Source organism: Drosophila miranda (assembly GCF_003369915.1).
Source record: "Drosophila miranda strain MSH22 chromosome Y unlocalized genomic scaffold, D.miranda_PacBio2.1 Contig_Y2_pilon, whole genome shotgun sequence".
Classification (NCBI taxonomy): domain Eukaryota; kingdom Metazoa; phylum Arthropoda; class Insecta; order Diptera; family Drosophilidae; genus Drosophila; species Drosophila miranda.
Genome location: NW_022881614.1, coordinates 27707252 through 27731426, shown reverse-complemented (window position 1 = coordinate 27731426; position 24175 = coordinate 27707252). Strand labels below are relative to the sequence as shown.

General features: G+C 48.7%; 1 protein-coding gene and 1 pseudogene across 2 annotated transcripts; both read left to right on the top strand.

Annotated features, from left to right (window-relative positions):
- The window catches only part of LOC117192565, a 29434-nt pseudogene extending 8848 nt beyond the window's left edge, over positions 1-20586 (top strand).
- A 2013-nt stretch (positions 20587-22599) lies between these two features.
- Positions 22600-24175, top strand: LOC117192569 (probable phenylalanine--tRNA ligase, mitochondrial). 2 transcript variants are annotated; one of them, XM_033397282.1, is made up of 2 exons: positions 22600-23889; positions 23941-24175. In XM_033397282.1, the coding sequence occupies exons 1-2, from the start codon at positions 22675-22677 to the stop codon at positions 24106-24108; spliced, it is 1383 nt and encodes a 460-aa protein (XP_033253173.1). In that variant the 5' UTR covers positions 22600-22674; the 3' UTR covers positions 24109-24175. The 2 variants fall into 2 exon arrangements, with proteins under 2 accessions (XP_033253173.1, XP_033253174.1); XM_033397283.1 differs by having other exon boundaries at positions 23946-24005.

Here is a 24175-nt window from a genome sequence, read left to right as displayed (position 1 = left end):
CCGACCACGTCCAGGGCTCACGCACCACATGCCTTCGAGGATTTTTTGCTCCCCTCGGGAGTCCCTCGCACGGCTCCTAGCACTATGGCCGCAAGTTCCGCACAGTCTAAGTTTGCCTTGGCTGCAATCAGACTGACCCGCTTCGACCAGAAGCTCAGCGCTCCAGATGCTAGCACACCAACCCGCTCGCTCTCCCAAGTCCATCGAGAACAACTCCGAAGCCTGTGGGCAAAGGTGGACGCGGAGTTCGCGGCCTGTTCGGTGACGATGGCGGAAGAGGATCCAGAGGGTGTAGCTTATGTCCAAGAGATGTACGATGACTGCTACGCGGTCTACGCGCAATGCCTGGCCGAACTGAACGATCAGCTCGAGCCCCCGACTGTCCCTCACACGCCGCAACTGGCCGTTCAAGTGCCGACTTCCGGCGGTTGCCGCCTCCCTCCATGTGACACTGAAGTTTTCAGTGGGGACTACCAGCAGTGGCCCACGTTCCGAGACCTGTTCACCGCCATCTACATAGAAAAACCCAAGGTTGGCTCCAGTGGAAAAACTGTTCCACCTCAACAAAAAGACCAGCGGTGAAGCCCACGACATAGTGGCACAGGCTCCACTTACGAACGAGGGTTTCGCGTCCGCATGGAACGCCCTCCGTGAGCGTTTCCAAAACAGGAGGCTGATACTCAATGCCCAGCTGAAGATCCTTTTCAGTCTGCCCCAAACCCGTACCGAGTCAGCAGCAGCGCTAAAAGAGCTCCAGAGGGCCGTCCACAAGTGCCTCACGACACTCACCCATTCCGAGGTCTCCACAGACAGCGTTTTCGCTGACGGAGTTTTAGTGTACCTCATTTCCGCTAAGCTGCCAAAGATGACCTTAGAGCTTTGGGAGCAATCCGTGACGCACATGTCCGAAATTCCCACCTGGCACGCCATGGACAAGTTCCTGGCGGAGCGGTACCTGTCTCTCGAAGTGACCGAGGACGACCATCCAGGCATGGAGACTCAGGCCCACTCCAGGGCGAGCATACGCACTGCAGACAATTCGAGAAGCAATCCGTTTCGGTCTCAAGGAAGTCCTTATCTTAGGAGTGCCCACTCGTTCGAGACCACAGTGAATCAAACGAGGAGCACGTGTGATCTCTGCTCCAAAGAGTATCATCCAATCCGGGATTGCCCTTACTTCCTTCAAATGCTCGCGCTCGCTCCGACTACATTAAGCAAAAGCAGCTTTGTTTGAACTGCTTTGCAAGGGGCCACCAGATAGATACGAGCATGCCAAAGCGCCCACAATTGCATAATTTGTGGAGACCGGCACCATACGCTTCTGCACCGTAGCAATCCAGCAAACTCCAGCGAGGCGATTTCCACAACGGCACAAAATTCCTCAGCGTGGCCTGAGCTACATCTACGAGTACCAAGCGTACAAAATCCAAGTTCGTCCGAAGCCCAGCCAAACGTTCAGTCATATTTCGCCTCCGGTAAGAGTGCTGTCCTCCTAGGCACGGCCATCGTTAATATTTGCCACCTGGGAAAAACTTTCCACGCCCGCGCTCTGATCGACTCTGGCTCAGAGGCGACGTTCATTACAGAACGTCTTGTGGACATGATCAAATTGCCATTCCAACGTATCCAGGCACAGATCTCCGGCCTAAATAATGCCGTATCCGCTCAGTCAAAGAAGCTCTGCAGTTTTTCCATCCGTTCTCCGACTAAGCCGGGCTTACAACTAAATGCCACAGCCTACGTTATTCCGGAATTGGCCGCGAATATCCTTCCGTCCATTCAGTTAAGTGGCTCATTGACCAACATCTGTGGCTCTCTGCTCGGGCAGGAGACCATTTTCGGCTGGGTACTCACAGGTCCAGTGCCTCAGGTGATGAATCAAATCTCAACGTTCTCGAGTCAAATTTCCAGACGACCTATCACACTGGTAGAAGACTCGGGGTCTTTTTACGACAGCAATTTCCTTCCAGCTCCCTCCGCAGAAGTTCTCGAACGGTCTCCTGACCGACGGAAATATTTCCAAAATATGCACTGTATGAAAGCTCTACGCTCCGGACCGAATTCAAGCCTGAACTCGAAGTTCTCCGCACCCAGATATGGCCCCACGTCCCCGCGCCAACCGCACCAGGGAGAACCGACGTGCTCGGGAAATTGGCTCCTACCGTTGTCGAATCTGCCAAGGAGTCCATCCGCTACGGACCTACCACCAATTTCTTCTCCTGAGTCCCGAAGAGAAACTCCGAGCTGTCCTTATCAACCAGTATTGCGGGAACTGCCTGGCTCACCAACACTCCGGCAAAAACAACCACACGCTACTCCACGTACCCACGTCTCGTCGTCCGGCCCGCTCAGCCTCGGGAGCATCGTCGCCATCTAAATCGAACCATGCAAAACGCCGCCCTCGTCGTCCAGCCCGCTCAGCCGCGACTGTACCGTCGCCATCTATATCGGCTCACGACGAACGACACACTCGTCTCCCCGCAGATTCCTCAAGAGCAACCCCCGTTTTGCTCATCCTCACGCCTATCCGACCGTGGAGCGACACTGAGTCGACGTCCTTGTCAAGTCCAGAGCGCCTTTTTTGGGATGAATCGGGTCCGGGGCGTACGCTTAGCCATAGGCCACCCCATTATACTTTGCAATCCTGCAAGGGGGGGGGAGGATGTTCAGGCCAGCCGTAAACAATTTCCGCGGACTGTGCCAACTCCGTGCGCCCCGGTCCCAACTCGCTCTCGCGCGCTCGGAGGGGCGCTCGGATCCACAATCCACGATCCACCCGGCACTCACGGCAGAAAAAGCACCATAAGGCATAGAGTTAAGCAGTTACGATTTCACCCCCGCTTCAGACGGCGGATCTACCGCGCGACCGTCCAACCAAATACACACACACATAATTATATATATACCACGAAACATAACGGTTTTCATTTCTTATGACGGCTACATCAATTGCGTTGTGGGAGAGTTGAGCTTCGATCCGCCCCACTACAAACAGACTGACATCCCCAAAGGTGGCTGCTGCAGGAACTCCTGGGGTGGCATGGATATCAAATACTTGTTGGGGTAGGCTTTAATCTCGACTCAAGGGATGATAGTGATACAGGAATGGAAGCATATAGTTTAGGGATTCATTTCATTTCATTTCACACATCAATGTACAAAGCGAGCACAGTCCGGGCTCAGTCGAGTTGGAATTGTTGGAAGAGATGTTCGGAAAAGCCCTGTAAGGTCAGATTTGTAATAATTAGATGGGGCTTATGGCTTTGGGTACCGCACCACCACCAGAGATACGAATACGAATACAGCTGCAGATGCAGATACAATGAGCGCGAAATACGCGCTTTGTTTGTCCTCTAGTTTGGGGCTTGGGCCAGCCGAATAACTGGATAATGTTTATATAATTGTGGGTAATACTCGTACAAACCCCACGTGCTAATTATCGCCGACGACTTTCTCCGCAAAGCGAGAATCGACCAAAAATGTTCTGTTCTATTCCGCGGTGAAATGGGAATGCAAATAAGAACAGGCATGGAATGGGATTTCACTTCATTTTGGGGCCACCCGAAGTGTTTCTGTTGTTATGACAACACCAATAGCAACAACAATTTCCATCAGCAATAACAATGTGTACATTTCAGCATATATTTGTGTGCATAAATACCTGGTCGCTGCACAGTGGGTGAGATCACGATCCACCCAGACAGCGGGTCGTACTACACTTTTGAAACCCATAAATTGAATGTATGCTGTATGCTGGATCTCTTCGGCTGCTGCCCATTGTGCAGGGTCTTGGGTTGGCTTGGCCCCTGACAGGCAGGCAGGCCGCAAAGAGCGCCAAATCAGCCCGATTTGCCAATCTGGCTAAGAGTGCGACACAGCCAATAGGCCAAGACATGCGACGCGACGCTGTCGATGACTGTTGTTGTTCGCTTGGGGCTCTCTTCGGTTCGGTTCAGTTGAGTTCAGTGTTTAATTTGATTTGAGTTCGCCTCGGCTGGGGTTTCGTTCGCTTCGTTTTCGTGGATTTCGATTTCGATTTCTGTGTTCCGTGCGACGGCAGTCGCCGCCTTCCCATTGATTCAATTCATTCTGTGCGCTCCGCTCCACCTGTACAGTTGAAACGATTTCGTACGCCGGTTATTGCACTAATTGAATTGTCGTCGCTGTCGCTATCGCAGTCGCTGATACCCTCGCTACCCTGCCATCGAAGTGGAATCGAATTGAAAAACTCAACCGCTGTTCGTTCCATCCGTTATTAAATCCGCATAATTTGTAATCAATATTATCGGCCAAGCACCAACAAATACCTGGCACATCGCGGAGTCATTAAGTAGAGTGCATTTTTGTGGTTCTCTAAAGTGAATTTTTCAAGTGTGAAGTGGAGTTGGGGACTGGGGGGCTTGTTTACAAGGAGCAACAATCAGTAGAGTAAACATCGCGGGGAATTTCTCAATTGAACAGAACATCTGCGGCTATTTTCGGAATTCATTTATTTAAACAGGTAATAAAATGTATTGTTTATTGTTTATTGCGTGTATTGTTTTTTTGGGATAGAAAAATTCCATGCATTTCGACTGTAAACAATCATAATATATACTATATGCCACCTTAGAGCGATATTATATAAATTTTGGGCCGAGTCAGAGGGGCTTATCAAGCGACGATGATTTTTCGGGTTCAATCCCCGTACTGTGCAGGCCCTAATTGAGGCAGCGGCAACGGCAACGGCCAGACGCCTCTAATTGAAGTGCCGAGTGCCAAGAGTTGTGTAACCAATTTCGTGCGTCTCGCAGAGCGTCGATTGTTGGTGTGATTTGTTTGGCCCGGGCGGACCGGCGTGCCGGCCATTCAGCACGCTCCCGACCGATGGCAGTCAACGTCTTTGGGCTTTTGGGCGATTAAAACAACATGCAGATTGGCAGAGAGCCGACTCGCTGCTTCCTTATCAGACCCATTGTTATATAAACAAGGTCTGGGATAAGACCAATCGATAGATTGGAATAGAGAGGGAGTCTACGGTCATACTCCTTCTGGGGACTATTTCCACAGCCAGATTAGAGAACTCTTCGTTCGGGATAGAATGGTGCATGGTTATCATCTCTGTTCTCTTCAAAAGCCCAATTCCCTATACTTGATATTGGTTATCATCTCTGTTCTTCGTGTAGTTCAAAGTCTCTTTTCCGATTTGTGCTTCATTGGCGGCTGGTAGGAGCTGCCGGATGGTAGATTTCTGTACTAATTGGTGGCTTCTTCCACACAATACAACGTTTGCCCTGAACAATGGCTCAAATATAAAGTAAATAATGGTATCAATTGATATACGCTATCTGCGAAACGTGAGTGATATTTGTTTTGACATCATTTTCTATTTGGAAAAGCGTTGCAGGCACCCACGTAGTCCTGTACCCTTTTCACTGGCCCAGACCCAAGGCTAGGCCTCGGCTAATCCATGGAAAGAATATCCAATTCTAGAAGCTTGCCTTGTAGCGGCTTACGGGCCTACAGAATATATTCAGCGTCTGAAGGGCTCAAGACCTGCTCGCTCATAAGAACAGTCGTGGAAAAGTGCAACTCTCGGGGCCTCCGTGCTCGCCTCCCCTGGCTTGGGGCTCACTATTCTAATTCCACTCGACTGGACGTGGCGCAGCGCGACTCTGGCTCACTTGACCTTCCCCAAGCCGAAGACTGGCAATGCCCACATCCGCTCACATACTCGTACTGGTGCCTGGTGGTGGCTTACAAAACTCGCCAATTACTGCAGCGGATTTGCATTTATCATGATGTTGTGGCGTTGTGTGGTGTGGCAACAGTTTGCCAATGATTAATTAATAAATGAACCCACACGCCGCACCGAACCTTTTTGGAATCGCACATCGAGAATCGAATGGTTTCGAGTAGGAATTGGTGTCAGTGAAACTGTCGGAGGCAACACTCCCGCGGCCCACGCACTCCGCCCCGGGTACAGTGGGCACTCGGGGAGTTTAGAGACAATCGAAATCATTCATTATCGCAGTGCATCATGTTGCCAAATTGAAAAGACTTGAGTCTATTTGATGTATTACAAAATCTGACAATGACATGGCGGAGACAAAGACGCAAGCAAACAGTTTCGCCCACATTCGCGGAACTCCAACCGATGACAGCACGCGAAAAAGCGAAAACAGCCAAACGGGAACCCAAGCAAAAACAGATCTTGCTCAATGGACTTTAGATGGATTAGAAGTAATAAAATACAGGGGTCTGCCCCTTTTTCCTTCGTAAATTTGCAAGGGCCTTCCATATTAAGGCCGCTCTCAGTCCCAGAAGGGTTCGCCTTCGCTGACCCAATTAGCATTCTATAAATACGCGATTGTCACTTGTCAGAAGGAGGTACTCGTACTCGTACTCGTACCCCTGCCCTACCCCCTGTTTGGCGGTTAAAATTCCATTAGCAGCAGGTCCCCAATCAATTTCCAGAGGAGGCGAGACCGAGGCACCCCCCAAAAGGTAATAAATAGAATGACGCGCAAGTGCCCTTCGCCTGCTCCTCGACTTGGGCGGCTGGAACTAATCGTCAGCATCGGGCAAATAATCCGTATACCTTTGTATGTACTATCTGGCCGTGTTCGCGTGCCCCCAAAACGTGACCGGCATGCGAATAGGCAGACCCCGAACACTTTGATTAGGCGGCACATTGGGAGAAGGTCCAATCGCAACGTTGTCTTCAGTATTTTAGAAATCAATATGCATATACATACTCGTATATAGTGGCTTCCGTTCTGTTGAGAGTTGGGTTCTCTTCCACGTACACTTTTTTTCTGGTCTGGTCTGTGTTTAGTAAACTTTCTTCGACGGCATGACACATAACACACATCCATGAATGCAATGCCTTGCAGAGTGAATCACTTGTGGAGTTCCCGGAACTCCTGGAGATGAGGATGATCTCTCCAGAGAAAGGGAGCTACTAGATGGCTTGGAAACCACCGAATGCCCGGCTACAATCAAGAGATGTTCTGCACTGAGTTTGGTATCGTGTAGCTACATATGTATTCCACATTCAACATTCCATATCGATCGATAAGGAATCTACCTGCAGCCACTCTCTGTCTCCCTCTCTCTCACCATATTATCGCCCTATCGAAATGAAATAAACAATTGTTAAATAGAAGACGACGGGCGACCCAGCAATGCCCGGCTACAATCAAGAGATGTTCTGCACTGAGTTTGGTATCGTGTAGCTACATATGTATTCCACATTCAACATTCCATATCGATCGATAAGGAATCTACCTGCAGCCACTCTCTGTCTCCCTCTCTCTCACCATATTATCGCCCTATCGAAATGAAATAAACAATTGTTAAATAGAAGACGACGGGCGACCCAGCAATTCCACTTCAATTGATTATATTTTACGATTCTGGCTTATTACGTCTCTGGAATGGCGTCCAAGAGGTTCTATATAAATCTATATATATAGATATATATAAATATGGATTTCTGGTCATAAATGGTCCCTACTTTTCTGTGCACGTGGTGCTGGATTGAAGCTTATTCATAATCATTTCTCTCAGTGTGCGTGCACTATCTATCTATCTATATCTGTCACGTTTTTTCCACCTGTCACCCTCGCCTTCCCCTTTTTTCGCTGATTTGGGAGTTCCCAATTGAAGGCCCTCAAATTTTTGCCTATTATGGGCATGTTTTTCGATTCGCTTCGTTCTCGCTCATTTATTGTTTATTTCGTATCGCTCCGCCTTTCCGCTACGTTTCTTTGGCTCCTACCCTGAGAAAGATTCTATTAGCAATCGATGGATGGTCATGGTCTCCGGGCTGTGAGTAACTGAGGAAGTAGGATGGAAATCGGAATCATGATTCTTACCGCTTATCTCATCGGAAGTGTTCCCAAGTGCTGGAGGAGCTACTACCAAGAATCGGAATTCGGGATAAATAACAGGCATTTATTTAGTTATTTACTTTCTTCGTTGTTGATTCAGAGCCTCCTCTCCCTAAACTGCTCATATTTCTACCGCATTTTGGCAAGCTCCTTACTTAATCGTTCTTCTCTGCTCTTCAGTTGCTTAAATATCCATCATTTCTTTTGATATCAATCCAAATATTGAGCCAAATTCAGCCTAACCTGAAAACCTATACCCGTAAAAGAATAACAGTGGGTGACAGGGTGGCACAAGATGGTTACAAGATGGCTCCAAATTAAAGGCAAATTGTTAGAGTTTTCTTCAATTTTGGATGGCAAAGCCCCAAACAAATACGCCCAAAAACAAACCCACAAATAGGAACAAGATCGTTTGGTTTCTTAAGACATTCTACATACCCGTGGCTTTCTGTGTGCCATTCAAGTACCCATTTTTTATAGAATTTACGAAACTTACAAGCTCTCAAAGTCAAGAACAAGTTTCCCGCCTTTTAGCACCACTCGCACCAACAGCTGATCGAACATCTGACTTTGAAGGGCTGCATTTCTCTAGCCAATGTATGAACTTTTCAAATTGGATTTGGTTCCATGACATTTTTGAATGTACGCCAGAATTTTGATCTATGCTCTAGGGGTATGCGGATGGATAACTATTCACAGCAAGCCCTATGCCATATGTCTCTTTATTCCGTATAAAAGTAGTTTCCAAACAAAAAATAAACATGTTTATGCGTCAAAATTTATGTCTGATCCTGGGCCTTTATCCTTCCAGAGCAACAACTGCAGCAGCAGCAGAAGCGTCGGCGTTTCGATCCGCTGCGTAATCTGCGCCGCATCTTTCGGCGTCGCACCATCAACAGCTCTGCGGACAGCCCGTCTCCAGCACCTAGACCCGGACCCGGACCTGGACCTAGACCTGGCTCCTGCAACACCTTGCCGCCGCCGGCCAGCAGCTCCAGCGAGAAGAATCTGCGCAGTGTTAGCTCGTCCCCCGCCTCCTCGGCCGCCGCCTCCTCGCCGGGCTCCCCGCTGAACCAGCAGTCGCTGGGCGAGAGCTACCAGACGCAGTCGCTGCCCAAGTCCAAGTCCTACGGCTTGCACCGCGATGAGCTGCTGAGCGTGCTCCTGGGCAAGAAAAGGGCCAGCAAACAGGCGCAGCACAACTCCGAACAGCAGCAACAGCAACAGCAGCAGCAGCAGGATTTCCCGGCGGACGCCATGTACCAGACACAGCGCCAGCGTCAGCTGGGCGTGGCCGTCTTCCCCGAGACGCGCAGCCTGAGCCGCAGCAGCTACTTCTCGGAGCAGCGGCACCAGCAGCGACACCTGCGCAGCGTCGGCGACTCCACGCAGGAACTGGGGGGGAGCGGGAGGGCAACGCTAGCACGGGGGGCGGCGATGGGGCCGCCGACATCTCCGACAGCCAGCGCAGTCTCAGCGAGGGCCGTCTCTTGGACGTCGACGGGTGAGTGGTCCATCCCACCGATTAGATCCGAGTGTGTCTAAGACCGTTCCCACCTCTCGTTTCACAGGGACTTCTCTCGTGAGACTCTTTCGCAGTCACACGACAGCGTCTTCTCCGAATCGGCGACGGCCTGCAGCCTATCGATTGTCCTGAAGGTAAGTCGGTTCTAGGAACTAACCAGAGGACTCCTCCTCTAGTCTTTCAAACTCTATCTATTAAAACTATAAAAGCAGAGGATATCACACTAACTTGTTAGCATCTTTAGCCTCCCTCCAGTGATTGATGATTACTACTTTTCACTCATTTTTTCCACATCTATTTCTACAACAAAGCTTTTCTTTGGATACCATGGATGGTCTCTTGGGAATCCGCTTGGGGTTTCTGTTTCTGTTTGTGCTGCAATCAATCTAAGTTGATTTTAATCAAATTTAATTTGTGCTTTTGTTGGCATATCAGCAGCTGTGATGTGACCAAATCTCCAGCAGTCAATGGCTATTGACTCACATACGATCGATTCATTCTTTTGTGCGGCTGCTTCTCGTTGGGCAAGGGTCTCGTTCGGTGAGGCAATCAGAGACTCTGGAACAGAGTTTACAAGGCAGTCAACTGATTAGCTGAATTATCTGGGAATTCAACAAGTCCTCATTCATTCGGGGATTGAGTTCAGTGAACTGGGGCCTTGATTGGACTAGAGCAGAGATTCCTTCACATTTCTCCTAGATTCATTCTGAATTGCGTAGGAGTCCGAAACGCTATGTTGTCTGTGCTTTTTGGTGGAGCAGCAAACCGCTGAGCCGCAGGGAAAGAGTGAAAGATGGAAAAGGAGGAAAGGCACGCGTCGTGGCGCAACTGGAAACCGAACTGCAGTTGCAGTAAACCATCCCATCGTGCCACCGCTCTATCGCTCTATTGCTCCCCACCCCCAACGCGTGGCAATTTGCGGCTTCTTCCTCTTATGTTGCTTCTATTGCTTCTCCGGTTTCTGGACAAACGAGTTGCCAGGCCGATGGTTGCTTGGCCGCTTGGTCGCTTGGTCGCTTGGCCGCCTGGCCGCTTCTTGTTAGTCCACTTGGCTCCACTCGCTCTCTATCCCACCCAATGCCATGCCATCCCATGCCATCCCATCCCGTTCCATTCCATTCCCCTGGCAGCTTATTTGCCAACCTGGTTAGCAAATAAATCGCATTTCTTTCTGTTTCTATGCTATTGAACTCCTGCAAAGCTTTCCGCTAAATCAGTTTGCATCTAGCCATTTGCCAGTGAAGACCAAGGCAGCGTGCTCGCGGTTCTCGTTTCGATTCGATTCGGTCTGATCCGGTCCGGTCCGGTCCACGATCCCTAGCGTCTAGGCTAGTGAAGAGCACCCAAAATACTTGATTCAGCCGGTACTGCGGGGTAGCTGTGGATGCACATATTCTACTGCGATTCCTGAGTACCAGATCCCAGTCATTAGAGATTAAGATTCGGTCGCAAATGGAGTTTCTATCAGCAAGTGACCATTGATCACTGATCGGTGATGCTAGTGCAGTCTGTACCGCTTCGAGGCACTTTGAACCGCTTATTCTGTCTGTAAGCACAGAAAACCTTTTCGTATATCTTCTGGGCTGGTCTGGTGCTAATCGCCCACTGAAAGACTGGTCAATTTTCCTTTGAAAAGCTGAAGAGCAGCCCGAGGAACGAGCATATTTATTTATTTATTAAATTAACAAATTATCTGTTAATAATGGTACTTCGTTACTAAAGGCGGAAAAGGATAAGTTAAAAGTTAGCTAAATTTAAATGATTATAAATATTGCATGCAATTAGTTTAAGAGACAGTTCAGGGGATAGGGTTTGACAGAGGGAGTTATAATTATGGCATAAAACCCTAAAAGGTTCATGATCAGCATAATTAGACCTACATATGGGTAGACGGATAGGCCTAAAAGTACGGGTAGGTCTGGATGGAACGGCCAAGTCAATCTGACCCAAGAGAGTTTGGGAGTCAACAGTCCCAAGAAGGAGCTTGTGCACGAACATTACGCCATTGCATATTCTGCGATGGTACAACGACGGCAGGTCAATAAGATTTAGCCTAGACCGGTAGGGTGGCAAGATTCTACCCGAGTCCCAGTTAAAGTTACGAAGGGCAAAAATTAAAAATTGCTTTTGCACGAATTCAATAACAGCCTGCTGCTCTTTATACTGCGGGCTCCACACACAAGAACAATACTCCAATATAGGACGTACTAACGAGATGTACAGTTGTTTCGTAACGTACGGGTCGTCAAACTCCTTGGACCAACGCTTGATGAACGCTAAAACACCCTTAGCTTTATTTACAGTTGCAGCTATATGGGTGTTGAAACACATCTTATGATCAAAAAGGACTCCGAGGTCATTTGAACTCGAAATTCGCTCAAGGACATGATTTCCTAGAACATATGAGACAAAATGAGGAGCGCGACGGTAAAATGTCATAAGTTTGCATTTGGAAAGGTTCAGAAAAAGAAGATTAGTTGAACACCACAATAGTAGTTCACTTAGATCAAGTTGAAGGCGTGTGTGCAAATACCAATCAGAGTAAGAAAGACAGATTTTGACATCATCAGCATACATTAGTGTAGTAGAGTATGTTATAACTTGAGGAAGGTCGTTCACAAATAAAATAAACAGAAGCGGGCCCAGATGACTTCCCTGTGGCACACCTGAAGTAACATTAACAGTATTTGACAACACGTTAGAAAACAAAACACGTTGAATACTGTTAGAGAGATAGGACAAAATCCAATCTAGAAGATTCGTTGGGAACCCTAATAAAGAGGGCTTTTGAATAAGCAGAGCATGGTTCACAGAATCGATTGCCTTGCTGAAGTCCGTAAAAACTACATCCGTCTGCAAACCAATTTGAAAACCACGGTGGATTAGGTTAGAAAACTCAAGAAGGTTAGTCGATGTTGAACGATGTCTGAAAAAACCGTGTTGCGACGGAGATATCAAGCTGCAACAAAGATGTTGCAGTTGCCGGGTGACCAGGAACTCAAGAAGCTTCGGGATGGCGGAAAGCTTTGCGATACCACGATAGTTTTCAATGTTTGATCTTGAACCTTTTTTGTGAAGCGGAATGATGTAGGACTCATTCCAAATTACTGGGAGACAAGACTGTTCCAAGGAGAGGTTGAAGAGAAAGGTCAAGGGTTTGCAAAGGGACTGGGCACAGTGTTTTAAGATGCAACTTGGTACTTTATCTGGACCCGCAGAAAACGATATGTCCATAGATGACAAACCTTCCAGAACAACGCTTTCCTCGAAAAAGGGCAGAAAAATGCTGTTAGCTTGAGGTAGCTGGTACGGATACGGAGTGGATGCGTTGTAAATATGAGACGAGTACGTTGTTTGGAAAAAGTTAGCGAATAAATTTGCAATACCAACAGCAGAAGCTTCTGTTTTGTTCTGGTAATGAAGAGACGGAGGAAAAACGTTTGACTTGCGCTTAGAATTAACGAACGAATAGAATTTTTTAGGATCACTACGAAAGTTACTACTACATTGTGAAAGGTAATGATTATAACACTGGCTATTGACGGCAAGGAACAGAGAGCGAGCGGAGGAGTATAGAGCTAAGGCCAACGTGGAGCCCGACTTCTGGCACTTTTTATAGAGCCGGGATTTATTATTTTTTAAGTATGACAAATACTTGGAGAACCAGGGAGGCTTGGACGATACAGGTACAGTGATATCTGGAACAAACGTATTAAGGGCGGAGTAAATAGAACTATAAAACGAGTTAACAGTTGCATCTATGTTCGGTAATGAATAAAGAAACGACCAATCAACACGCGAGAGATGTAGATCTAAATCAATAAAGTTTGTTTTGCGAAAACACTTTATGTGACAAGGAGCCATGGAACTGTCAGCACCTCCAGATTGTGTACACTCCAGTGATATCAACAAAGTTGGATGGTAAGGATCTTCAGGGAGAGATATTGGGCTTGCTCTAGATATAGTAGCAAGAGAACCATCGTTAACAAAAACGAGGTCAAGAAGTCTGTCCCTAATGTTTTTAACGGCATTAATTTGGACAAGGGAAATATCCGTTAGCCCATTGATAAAGTCATTATGGCAATTGGGAAACAACAGGTTAGCGTCATTACAAGGCAGCCAAGAAAGAAATGAGAGGTTAAAGTCCCCCATGACAATAATTCGATCATTGCACCCTAATGTAGAAACAACATTATTAATTGCTGAAAGGTGGTGTAAGTAAAGCTCAGCATCAGACCTGGGAGGAATGTAAGAGCAGGTTAACTAGAAAAATGCGGAGCCAACACGAACTTTGACTGCAACAAATTCAATTCCATGAATGTTATTGAATGGGAATAACTCAGATGAGAAAACAGATTTAACTGCAATCAGAACCCCACCTGCAAAAGATGGGCGGTCCATTCTATAAATAGTGTAACTATCAATGAAAATTTCGTGATCATTGACAGAGGAGTTAAGCCAGGTTTCGGTAAACGCGATGGCATCGAAATCAAAGAACGCGCTATTAGTATGAATTTGACGCAACTTTCCCAGCAAACTGCGAACGTTCTGATAGTGCATGGAAAAATAGTACATCAGTTTTTTGGAGCATGTTCGGTAATTCTTGGATTCGAGTTCGAATCTTTGAGAAGGAACTCATGCACAATTGTATGCTCAGGCCATATTGACGGTTCTAGAGAACAGGATAGTAAAGAATCAGGGAGAAGAATTTTAAAGGATGATATGTTGCGCTTATGTTTAAATGTAAATTTAGTCACAACTATATCAACAGGCGAAGTGTTAATTTTAGCGGCAAGATGTTGTTTAACATCCTCCGTTGTAGCCTCAGGAATAAGACGAGAAACAAATATTGCTTTCCGAGGGACCACTGCTTTAAGTTGAAGTCCCGAGCGAGATCGAGATGGTGGAGCCACTACTAAAAGAGATCTCGGTACAAGGGCAGAGGAATTGGCAGCAATGGCTGTAGCAGGAATTGGAGTAGGAATTGCAGCAGGAATTGGAGCAGGAGTTGGAGCAGGAATTGGAGCAGGAATTGGCAAGACGTCGTCAGCAACCAGCACACCCGCACTAGGAGCACTCACCGCGTCAGAAGTGACGGCCACAGAAACTGCAGGGATGGGATTGATGCTGTTGGGGAGTTGGGTGCTCGAAGGAAGCACATTGCTCGGTGTAAAGAACTCCGGAGCCACCGTTGGCGGATTTACAGACAACGGCGTGGCATGCCTACACGGAAATGCTTCCGATGGATGAAGGTGGGAGGCAGGCGTACCAATCGGATTAGGTTGCAAGAGATTGGTATCATTATGCGGAATTTTCCGTCTAGGCGATTCGCTCAAGAGTTTGAGCCCAAGAAACTGTGATTCAAGGGCAAGAAATTTCTCGTTGAGAGCCACAAATTCTTTCCGGACATCCAGAAACCCAGTTCGAGTCTGTCTCATAAATGTGCGCATTTCGGCCTCAATCTCCCGACAAGCCAGACATGACCAAGACAGGCCCATGCGTTTCGAGATCAGATCATTCAGCCGGCCAAAATTTCCACCACCAGCACATTTTATGTGGGCAAAATTGTCGCACAGCCAGCAGCTAAGAAATGAATCACCAATGATAACACCACCGAATTCACATTTCTTTGCACTACAAACGATTGCCATTATTGACAGCAGTAGAATCACTGTGCACGAATAATAAGAGAACGGAGTGAGATCGCAGGTAAAGTAGGAGAGCAGACAGCAGAGCGAGCCAGACAATCAGCTGCAGCGGCAATAATTCAAAGCAGATGATCCAACGAAGTGCAGAAAACGAGCAGTAAACTCACCAAATCAGAGACACAAAAGAAAAGTCCACAGAGAGGGAGAGTATAGGCAATCCAGAGAGAGTGAGAGCAACAATGCGAGAAGCCCGCGTATGCTCACGAGAGAGTGTGGGCGATGCAAACGCTGATGCGCGAGAACAGTGCACACCGAAGAAGCGATAACGAAAAGCAGACTGGGCAAAAAACAATAACAAATTGCCTGCACGAGTCCGATGTGTTACGTTGCAATATTGAATTTATATTTAACACTTGTTTACAAACAAAACACTGGTGGTTAACACAAAGTAGAATCAAATTAAAGAGATGCGATAATAAATCAAAACAAAGACACAACAATGTTGTATGATATTTAGGCAAAGGGCGGAGAATGCGGGAGCAAGAAAAAAAACACAACCGGCTTAAGCAAGAGCTAGAAGCCTAAATAATTTAATAAATAAATAAATAAATAATGAGCGGGGCACTAACAAGGGCTATTGTTGTCTGTCTCCGATGGAGGCGGCACGCGATCCCAATGATTTCACTTTCCACTGAGACAAAGCCAGAAAAACCACATCAGCCAGCGCCGCAGATGTATGCGCATCCAAGTGCAATGTGCAACTGAAAATGGTCTCGCGGCAGAACAGAGGGCAGAGCAGATGAGCAGATCGACCCTCGACGAGGGAAAAACGAGAGTGAAATTGAAATGGAAATGGCGAAATGGAATGGAAATGGAAATTAGAGAGCCTCGAAGATGGTAGCCGGAAGCACGGGTTCCCTCAAAGTGCAGGCCAATCCATTCAAGCTCTGGTTTACGGTAAGACTTAAGGGTTGGGCCCATTCAGGAGTCGCAGGGACACAGTTGCACAGCTCCACAGTTCCCCAACAGCTAACCAATCGACCACGTTCGCAGTCATTCGTAGCCTCGACACCGCATTGAGGCACTCGAAATGATCGACTTCAAGCAGAATCCGTTCAAGATGAGGCTGAGCGGCTCTAGCATCGGCGAGAGTCGTCTCGGCCGCAGCTGCCTGCGCGCTCGCTTCGTGTTCCGGTGGAAGAGCTGGGTAACGGCACAGCCGCCCCCTCACCCGCCCCCCCCCTAACCATACGTCTAAGAAGCAGCAGATTACCACATTTCGCTTTGCTTTCCATTTAAGGCGGAGCTCACAGACGTCCTACGCAAGCGACGCAATCGACCCGATGCCTCCGACGAGGATCTGGGCCTGCCCCGCAGTCCGGCATCGCCGCAGAGACGGGTGGCCGGAGGCCAGAGCCGCAGCGCCGCGGTGGGTCCCAGTCAGACCCGTGGACACAGCCAGAGCGAGGTGTCCTCGCTGAGTCTGCAGAGCGTGACCAGCGCCGAGGAAACGGAGGACAGCCAGCAGAGCCAGACCCAGAGCCAGAGCCACAGGTACCACTCGCGGGTGTCGACCAGCTCCTCCGTCTCGATGGAGGACAGCCACCGGCTGTCCCACGCGGCGGCCAAGCACAAGATGGCCATCAGGCCGGCCAAGAAGAAGGGACCCAGCCGACAGCACCGCAGGACATTGGAGGTGAGTGAAGATGCGCCCATGGCCTTGATAACATATGATACTGATTTCTGCTCGTATCTCCAGTCCTCCATACCAGAAGCCAACGAGGATATGCAGAAGACATGTCCGGGCCTGAAAGCAGTCCGTGGTAAGTGACCCCAGAGGCTCTCAGAGTTCCCAGCTAATGTGCATCCTCCTTTGTTCCCGCAGATGTTGACCTCAAGAGCAGGACTCGCTCTCTGCCACCGAAGACGACCGCTGCCATGAATCCCAGCCCCAGCCCCAGCAACAAGACGGCCCCCAACTCAAGCTCGAGCTCCATCACGACGAAGCGAACCAAGACAATCGAACAGGCGACACGAACGACCAGTCAGGTGACGAGCACGTTTTCCACCACGGCGCAGATCTTCGGACTGCGAGCCCCCACGAACAAATCCACCACCACCAGCACCGCCAAGGTGACCAAGGCAAACACAGTGCTCGAGAGCAGGGGCGAGTCGTCCACTGATGGGGACGATGCCCTGGCCGCCATAGAGAGCACTGAGAGCGGACTCCTGCGGCGGCTTATCCACAGAAACTCGAAGCGCAGCATTGCCAGGGGCAACGATGGCCTCGAAGACACCGACTCCAGCCAGAGCATGGCCAAGAAGCTCCAGATATCAAACTCCTGCCTGGAGACGGGCTTTCGAGAGCCGTTTCTGATACCGGACAAGTCGCGACAGCAGCTCGTGCAGGAGACCCGCCAGATGATTAAGCGTGAGATCCACATCGAGGCCAGCCACGGCCGCAACGCAATAGTCGGCAACTTAGGGGCAGGGCTCACTACCCAGCCGCAGATGGCGCCCAAGCCCAAGTCGGGACCTGCTGCACGCCAACGCTACATCCCCCAGGAACTGGGCTCCAGCTCGCCCGCCGGCATCCCGAACAGCAGTGCCTCAAACGACATCACCAACCTGCTCTCCAAGATCACCCGGGGCAACGACACGTTCCAATCTACAACCCTGGTCCGCGAGCAACAGGTCAAGGCCGAGACCACCTCCCACTTCGAGCGCAAGCCACGGATCGTGGGGATCAGCGCCTTCCAGCAGAAACTGTGCCGCTCCAGCGACTCGGTGGGCCAGAACTCGAGCTCCTCCAACTCGCTGGAGACCAGCACGGACGAGCCCTCGCCGCTCTATTACGAGGAGAAGCAACGCAAGACGGTCGAGAAGTCGCGTAGCTTCCGCAACTACCAGGAAGAGCGGGAGGCCGTAGTCGACTCGACCGTCGTGCACAACCACATGCCCAGTCTGCCCGACCTCTCGATCAGCTTCCGCCTGCCCTCCTACTACAAGCAGAGCTCTCCGCCACAGTCCCCGCGCTCGCCCCTCTCGCCGAACACCAAGTGCGTGTCCTTGGGATTCGAGATCAACGACAACAAGCTGCTGCAGGGGCGCGCGGAGTCTACGGGCCAGCTGCCGGCGCTGGCGAAGAGCTCACCACAACGGAGCAACAAGCTCCTGGTACAGTCCTGTCCCGGCCCAGCCAACATCTCCCAGATAGAGCAGAACATCGACATGATCGTAAAGTCGCCGCTGGTGAGTGTCCTGCGCAAATCGGCCACAGTCAGCAAAGAGCTGAACGTGGAGCAGGCCACGCCAGCAGCCAAACTGCAGCCGGAGCGTCCAAAGCTACTGGACCTCGGAAGGAAGATAATAACCAGCACGGCCATCTGCACTCCCAGCCCGGCCAGCCCACTGACCAAGAGTGCAAAGCTCTCACACAGCCCTCCCGCAACTCCGGCTAAGAACAACAACAACAGCGGCGGCAGCAGCCGCCGCAACTCCAGCAATGTGGAGACTCCAGTCGAGCCGGAGTTCATGAAGATCCAGCTGAACCGCGTGGATCAGGCGAGCCTGCACAAGAAGTCTAACCACCTGGTGCTGGCCAAGAACCTGAAATCCCCCACCGAGCGAAGCGAGAGCAGCGATGACCTCAGCCTGCGGCGGAGCAGTGGGGCAGGGGGGGAGGTTGTTGAGCACACAGAGATGCCGCTGGGTCCTAGCACTGTTCCACTTAACCTTAACCTTAGGCAGGCCCTGGAGCCGAATCTGGGCAGGCAGCCGCGTTCTGTAAGCGCGACCAGCGTGCGGACCAGCTTTGGCAGCAGCGAGACACTCTCATCCGCGAACACGCCTGTCACGACACCCATTACACCAAAGAGCAACGGCATCCCCATCCCGGTCTCCACCGCCAAGCTGGGGGCAGCCCCGAGGGACCAGCATATCATACAGAAGGAGAACAAGGTAAACCGCCTTTCTCTGGAGGAGCGCAAGCGGCTCTTCCTCAACGAGGAGCGGAAGGAGCGTAATCTGGCGGAGCAGCGAAAGCAATCAATCAGCAAGGCGGAGATGCCACCAGCTGTGAGTGCTCTAACTCCTGCCACTCCGCCAAAGACACCGGAGCTGACCGAGGTCAATGGAAATACTAATCCCGTGGTGCTGCGCAAAAAATCCTTTGCCAGCTGCAATGGCAACGCCTCTCCGAGCAAGGACGACCCCACGCCGGAACTGATGAAAGTGTTTGCCCGCCGCTCGCTGAAGGTGAAGGACGAGGAGGTGGTAACCCCTGCCCAGCCAACACCTAAGAAGATGTCAACACCCAGCGGGAGCCAGAGTGTGGACAGTGATAAGGAGAACCAGTCCAACAGCGAGGAGAAGCTGGACAAACTGTCGCCCAAGTACGAGGCGCAGGTCAGCAGTGAGTTTACCAAGACATCCTCCCAACATCCCACCAGCAACCGGAACTCGGTTGCCGACTTCCGCAATCTCAACAGCAGCCACAACCACAACAACAATAACCACAACAACAGCCACATCAGCAGTAGCCTGCAGAAAGCGACCAATACACAGCAGAAGGTGGTAAGCTACCTGCCCCCATCAAGGTCAGCAATGGAGTCCGGAACAACCTGAGCAACAGCAACAATGGAGGCGCCAAGCCTGCGAACGAGCGCTTGTCGCTGCAACTGAAACAGGCCCCATCATCAGCACCAGCTTCGTCGGTACAGGCAGCTCCACCCACCACCACTGCCTCCGCTGCAGGAGCAGGAGTTCAAGCCACAGGTGCCATGTCCATGTCCATGTCCGGCACGCCAATCGAGAGATCGGCGACAGTGGGCGAATTCAAGGGCATCCATCAGCGCCGGGCCGAGTGGGAGCAGCGGGCCAAGGAGGCCCTCAAGTAGATGCAAACGCTCTCTATAGACTGGAAGGACAAGAATTCAACTAAATGCGAAAAAATAGAATAATCAAATTATCACTACGCGTATAACCATAGCCTTTAATTGTAAAAAGGAATAGAACAGATCCAAGGTGCGGGAGCCGACACTCGATGGACGCAAGAGTCCATTCAAAGAAACTGGTGACGCACTCGAGTTCTGCTCCCGAATCACATTAGGAAATAGCAACCATATATCGATCTTCAAAAAGTGACTAGCGTGTATTTATTTTTAGTTTCTCTGCATGAACTTTAACGTGTCGTCAACTGTAAGGCCTAATCACTCTCACAGATTAGCAGGGAGCATACGAGTATGATACTCGAATTAACTAAAGCTAGTTTTGGATCGGTCGAACTGAAGGATTATACATTTTACATAGATTAGCTATTATTTTGCAATACGTACATATAATTTCTCCGCTATTATTGTTTCCGTAACAGTCCTGATATGTCGGATCCATAATGTCAGCTGCGATTTCAGAATTTTTCAAATAAGAATACATAACCTTTGTTTATAGGCATACCATTTATATACTGACATATTATAAATGTACATACAATAATACCGACCTAATAAATATCCAAGGATGCAAGAATTTGACTTTTAAATCACCCAAAATCTATATACTGATAGTACGTACATATGTATTCTGGTGGAAAACTTCAGAAAAGTTTATTATACCCGATACTCAAAATGAGTATTGGGGTATATTTATACCCGATACTCAAATGAGTATTGGGGTATATTAGATTTGTGGTAAAAGTGGATGTGTGTAACGTCCAGAAGGAATCGTTTCCGACCTCATAAAGTATATATATTCTTGATCAGCATCAATAGCCGAGTCGATTGAGCCATGTCTGTCTGTCCGTCCGTCCGTCTGTCCGTCCGTCCGTCTGTCCGTCTGTCCGTCCCTATTAGCGCCTAGTGCTCAAAGACTATAAGAGCTAGAGCAACGATGTTTTGGATCCAGACTTCTGTGATATGTCACTGCTACAAAAATATTTCAAAACTTCGCCCCGCCCACTTCCGCCCCCACAAAGGACGAAAATCTGTGGCATCCACAATTTTAAAGATACGAGAAAACCAAAAACGCAGAATCGTAGAGAATGACCATATCTCTTAGACTGCAGAATTTGAATGAGATCGTATTATTATTATAGCCAGCATCAAGAAAACAATTTCATTTTTTCTCGCCCTGTGTCTCTCTAACACACACGTAGCATAGCCGGCTTTGCTTAGAGTAAAACATTAGCGCCTAAATCTCAGAGACTATAAAAGCTAGAGCAACCAAATTTGGTATCCAGACTCCTAATATATCGGACCGAGACGAGTTTGTTTCAAAATTTCGCCACACCCCCTTCCGCCCCCGCAAAGGATGAAAATCTGGGGCATCCACAAATCTCAGAGACTATTAAGGCTAGAGTAACCAAATTTGGTATCCGCACTCCTGTTAGATCTCACTTTAAAACGTATATCTCAAAATTTCGCCCCATCCCCTTCCGCCCCCACAAAGGACGAAAATCTGTTGCATCCACAATATTGAGGATACGAGAAAACTAAAAACGCAGAATCATAGATAATGACCATATCTATCAGATTGCTGAATCTGGATCAGATCAGACCATTTTTATAGCCAAAAGGAACAAATCAATTTGCACTGGCTACGCAGCCCCCGACGTCACGCTCATACTGATTTTCTGTCTCTCTCGCACGCACTCTTTGTCGTGTCGTTCAATATTAGCGGCGTCTGCCGGAGGAGAGCCATACTGACTTAGTATCGGGTATAACTGTAGAGTTGCGGTGTCCGCTGCAACTCACAACGTTCCCCCTCGTTTTTATATTATTTATAATAACCATTTTCGGAATTTATAGGGATGCCTAACAAGGGATACCTCCCCCGCAACATGAACAACACCTATGGCATACCCTATGGAAAAGGATATAATAGAGTTAAGAATGAGTACCGGGATCAGGATATACAGGAAACTAATCAAATGAATGTATACGTTTACAATAAATCAATTTGAGACAATTTCTTTATTAATTATGTTTTAGAGTGTCTTCATATTAAATTAACGAAATAGGGTATACAAATGCCCATACTCTGATTAGGAACAAGTCGACAATTACCAGCAACATTGACATGACAACATTGCTACGGTTTTTTTTTACTTTTTTGTTTAAACCGTGTTTTAGTCAAAATACAATAAAAAAAAGTCGTTAATCTTGTAAAAAATTGATTCATCAATCGGATAAAATTATTTGGGCTGGGCTGAAGGTTTTACTAAGCCAGCATTATTTTACGGAATATTAAAATTGAGCAAAGGAACGATTACTCTCTTACATTTTTTTTTTTAACTTTTCCGCTAAAACTCTTTTTTAAGCGAAATCCAATAAAAGCAAGTGTTTAAAATAAACCAGTCAAGTATAAAATAGGTTCACCAGTTGGGTAAAATTATGTGGGCACAGCTGAGAAATCTGTCTAGCTATAAATATTGGACGGAATATCAAAAACGAGGAATATGTATAAAGAACTTGAGTTCGTCAGTATATTTACGGTATGTTTTTAAAATGAGACGGTTTATTTTGGTATATTTCCGTGGGTCGATACCTACATTTTCCCAGCTGATTTTACTGCTCTGTTGTGTGTTATAATATGCAATTGTTCATATAAATAAATAAAATAGGCCACGAAAATGCATCTGAACCTACGTGTGCAGGGCTGCTCCAGATACTCTCTCCGCACGGGGAACTGCAGCCAGAGCCGTTGGCTGGGCAGCAATGCTGTTGTGGAAAAGTCACCGCCTCCCGCGCAGCCACAACTGGTGGTGAATGGGAGCACGTACGCCACCGACAGCTGGACGAATGTAACGCCCAAAATTCTGTCGTACCTGGGAGCGAATAAGGACCTCCAGAGGGATCATCCCCTGTCCATCATTCGCCAGCGCATCGTAAATTACTTTTATGGAGCCTACCGGAATCAGCGCGGAAATCCACTGTTTTCCGTCTACGACAAACTGAATCCTGTGGTGACAGTGCAGCAGAATTTCGACAACCTGCTGATACCCAGCGATCATGTGAGTCGCCAGAAATCAGACTGCTACTACATTAACCAGCACCAACTGCTCCGCGCCCACACCACGGCCCACCAGGTTGAATTGATCTCTGGTGGACTGGACAATTTCCTGGTGGTGGGGGAAGTGTATCGGCGCGATGAGATCGACAGTACCCACTACCCGGTGTTCCATCAGGCAGATGCAGTGCGATTAGTCACTAAAGACAAGCTCTTTGAGCGCAATCCTGGCCTGGAGCTGTTCGAGGAGACTTGGACGGGCTCATTGGCCGATCCAAAACTGATTCTTCCCTCATCGAAATGCATGGACCAGACGAAGCAGCCCTGCCACACTCTGGAAGCGGTTAAACTGATGGAGCACGAGATGAAACACGTCCTTGTGGGTCTGACAAAGGAATTGTTCGGTCCTCGCATCAAGTACCGCTGGGTAGAAACATATTTCCCTTTCACGCAACCCTCCTGGGAGTTGGAGATCTACTTCAAAAACAACTGGCTGGAGGTTCTTGGCTGTGGCATTATTCGCCACGAAATCCTCCAGCAGTCCGGCGTCCACCAGTCAATTGGCTACGCTTTTGGTGTCGGCCTCGAGCGTCTGGCTATGGTGCTCTTTGATATACCGGACATTCGCCTGTTCTGGTCCAATGACAGCGGCTTCCTTTCGCAGTTCATCGAAAAGGATCTGCACAATCTGCCAAAGTACAAACCCATCTCCCACTATCCGCAGTGTACCAACGACCTGTCCTTCTGGCTGCCCTCCGATGTGGAGGTTGATGCTGGCTTCTCGCCCAACGATTTCTACGATCTGGTTCGGACGGTGGCTGGTGACATTGTGGAACAAGTAAGTAGAGTGGAGGATAAGTCCCTATAAATCTAACTCTTTTTCTCTCAGATCAGTCTTGTGGACAAATTTAAGCATCCAAAGACGGGCAAGTCGAGCGTGGGCTTCCGCCTTGTCTATCGGCATATGGGGCGCACCCTGACCCAGGCGGAGGTTAACGATATACACAAGCAGATAGCGAATGCCAGTGTGGATAGTTTCAATGTGCAAATACGTTAGTTCTAGTATAGTTCAGCCTCAACTTAAACCAAAAAGAAACAAACAGTAAAAGTGCCAAGCAAAATCA

What these genes read in the sequence shown, in the direction of transcription:
- LOC117192569 (XM_033397282.1), top strand. Translation starts at nt 22,675, where the DNA reads ATGCATCTGAACCTACGTGTGCAGGGCTGCTCCAGATACTCTCTCCGC. An exon ending in CTGGTGACATTGTGGAACAA is followed by an intron (nt 23,890 to 23,940) that starts GTAAGTAGAGTG and finishes TTTTTCTCTCAG; the next exon opens with ATCAGTCTTGTGGACAAATT.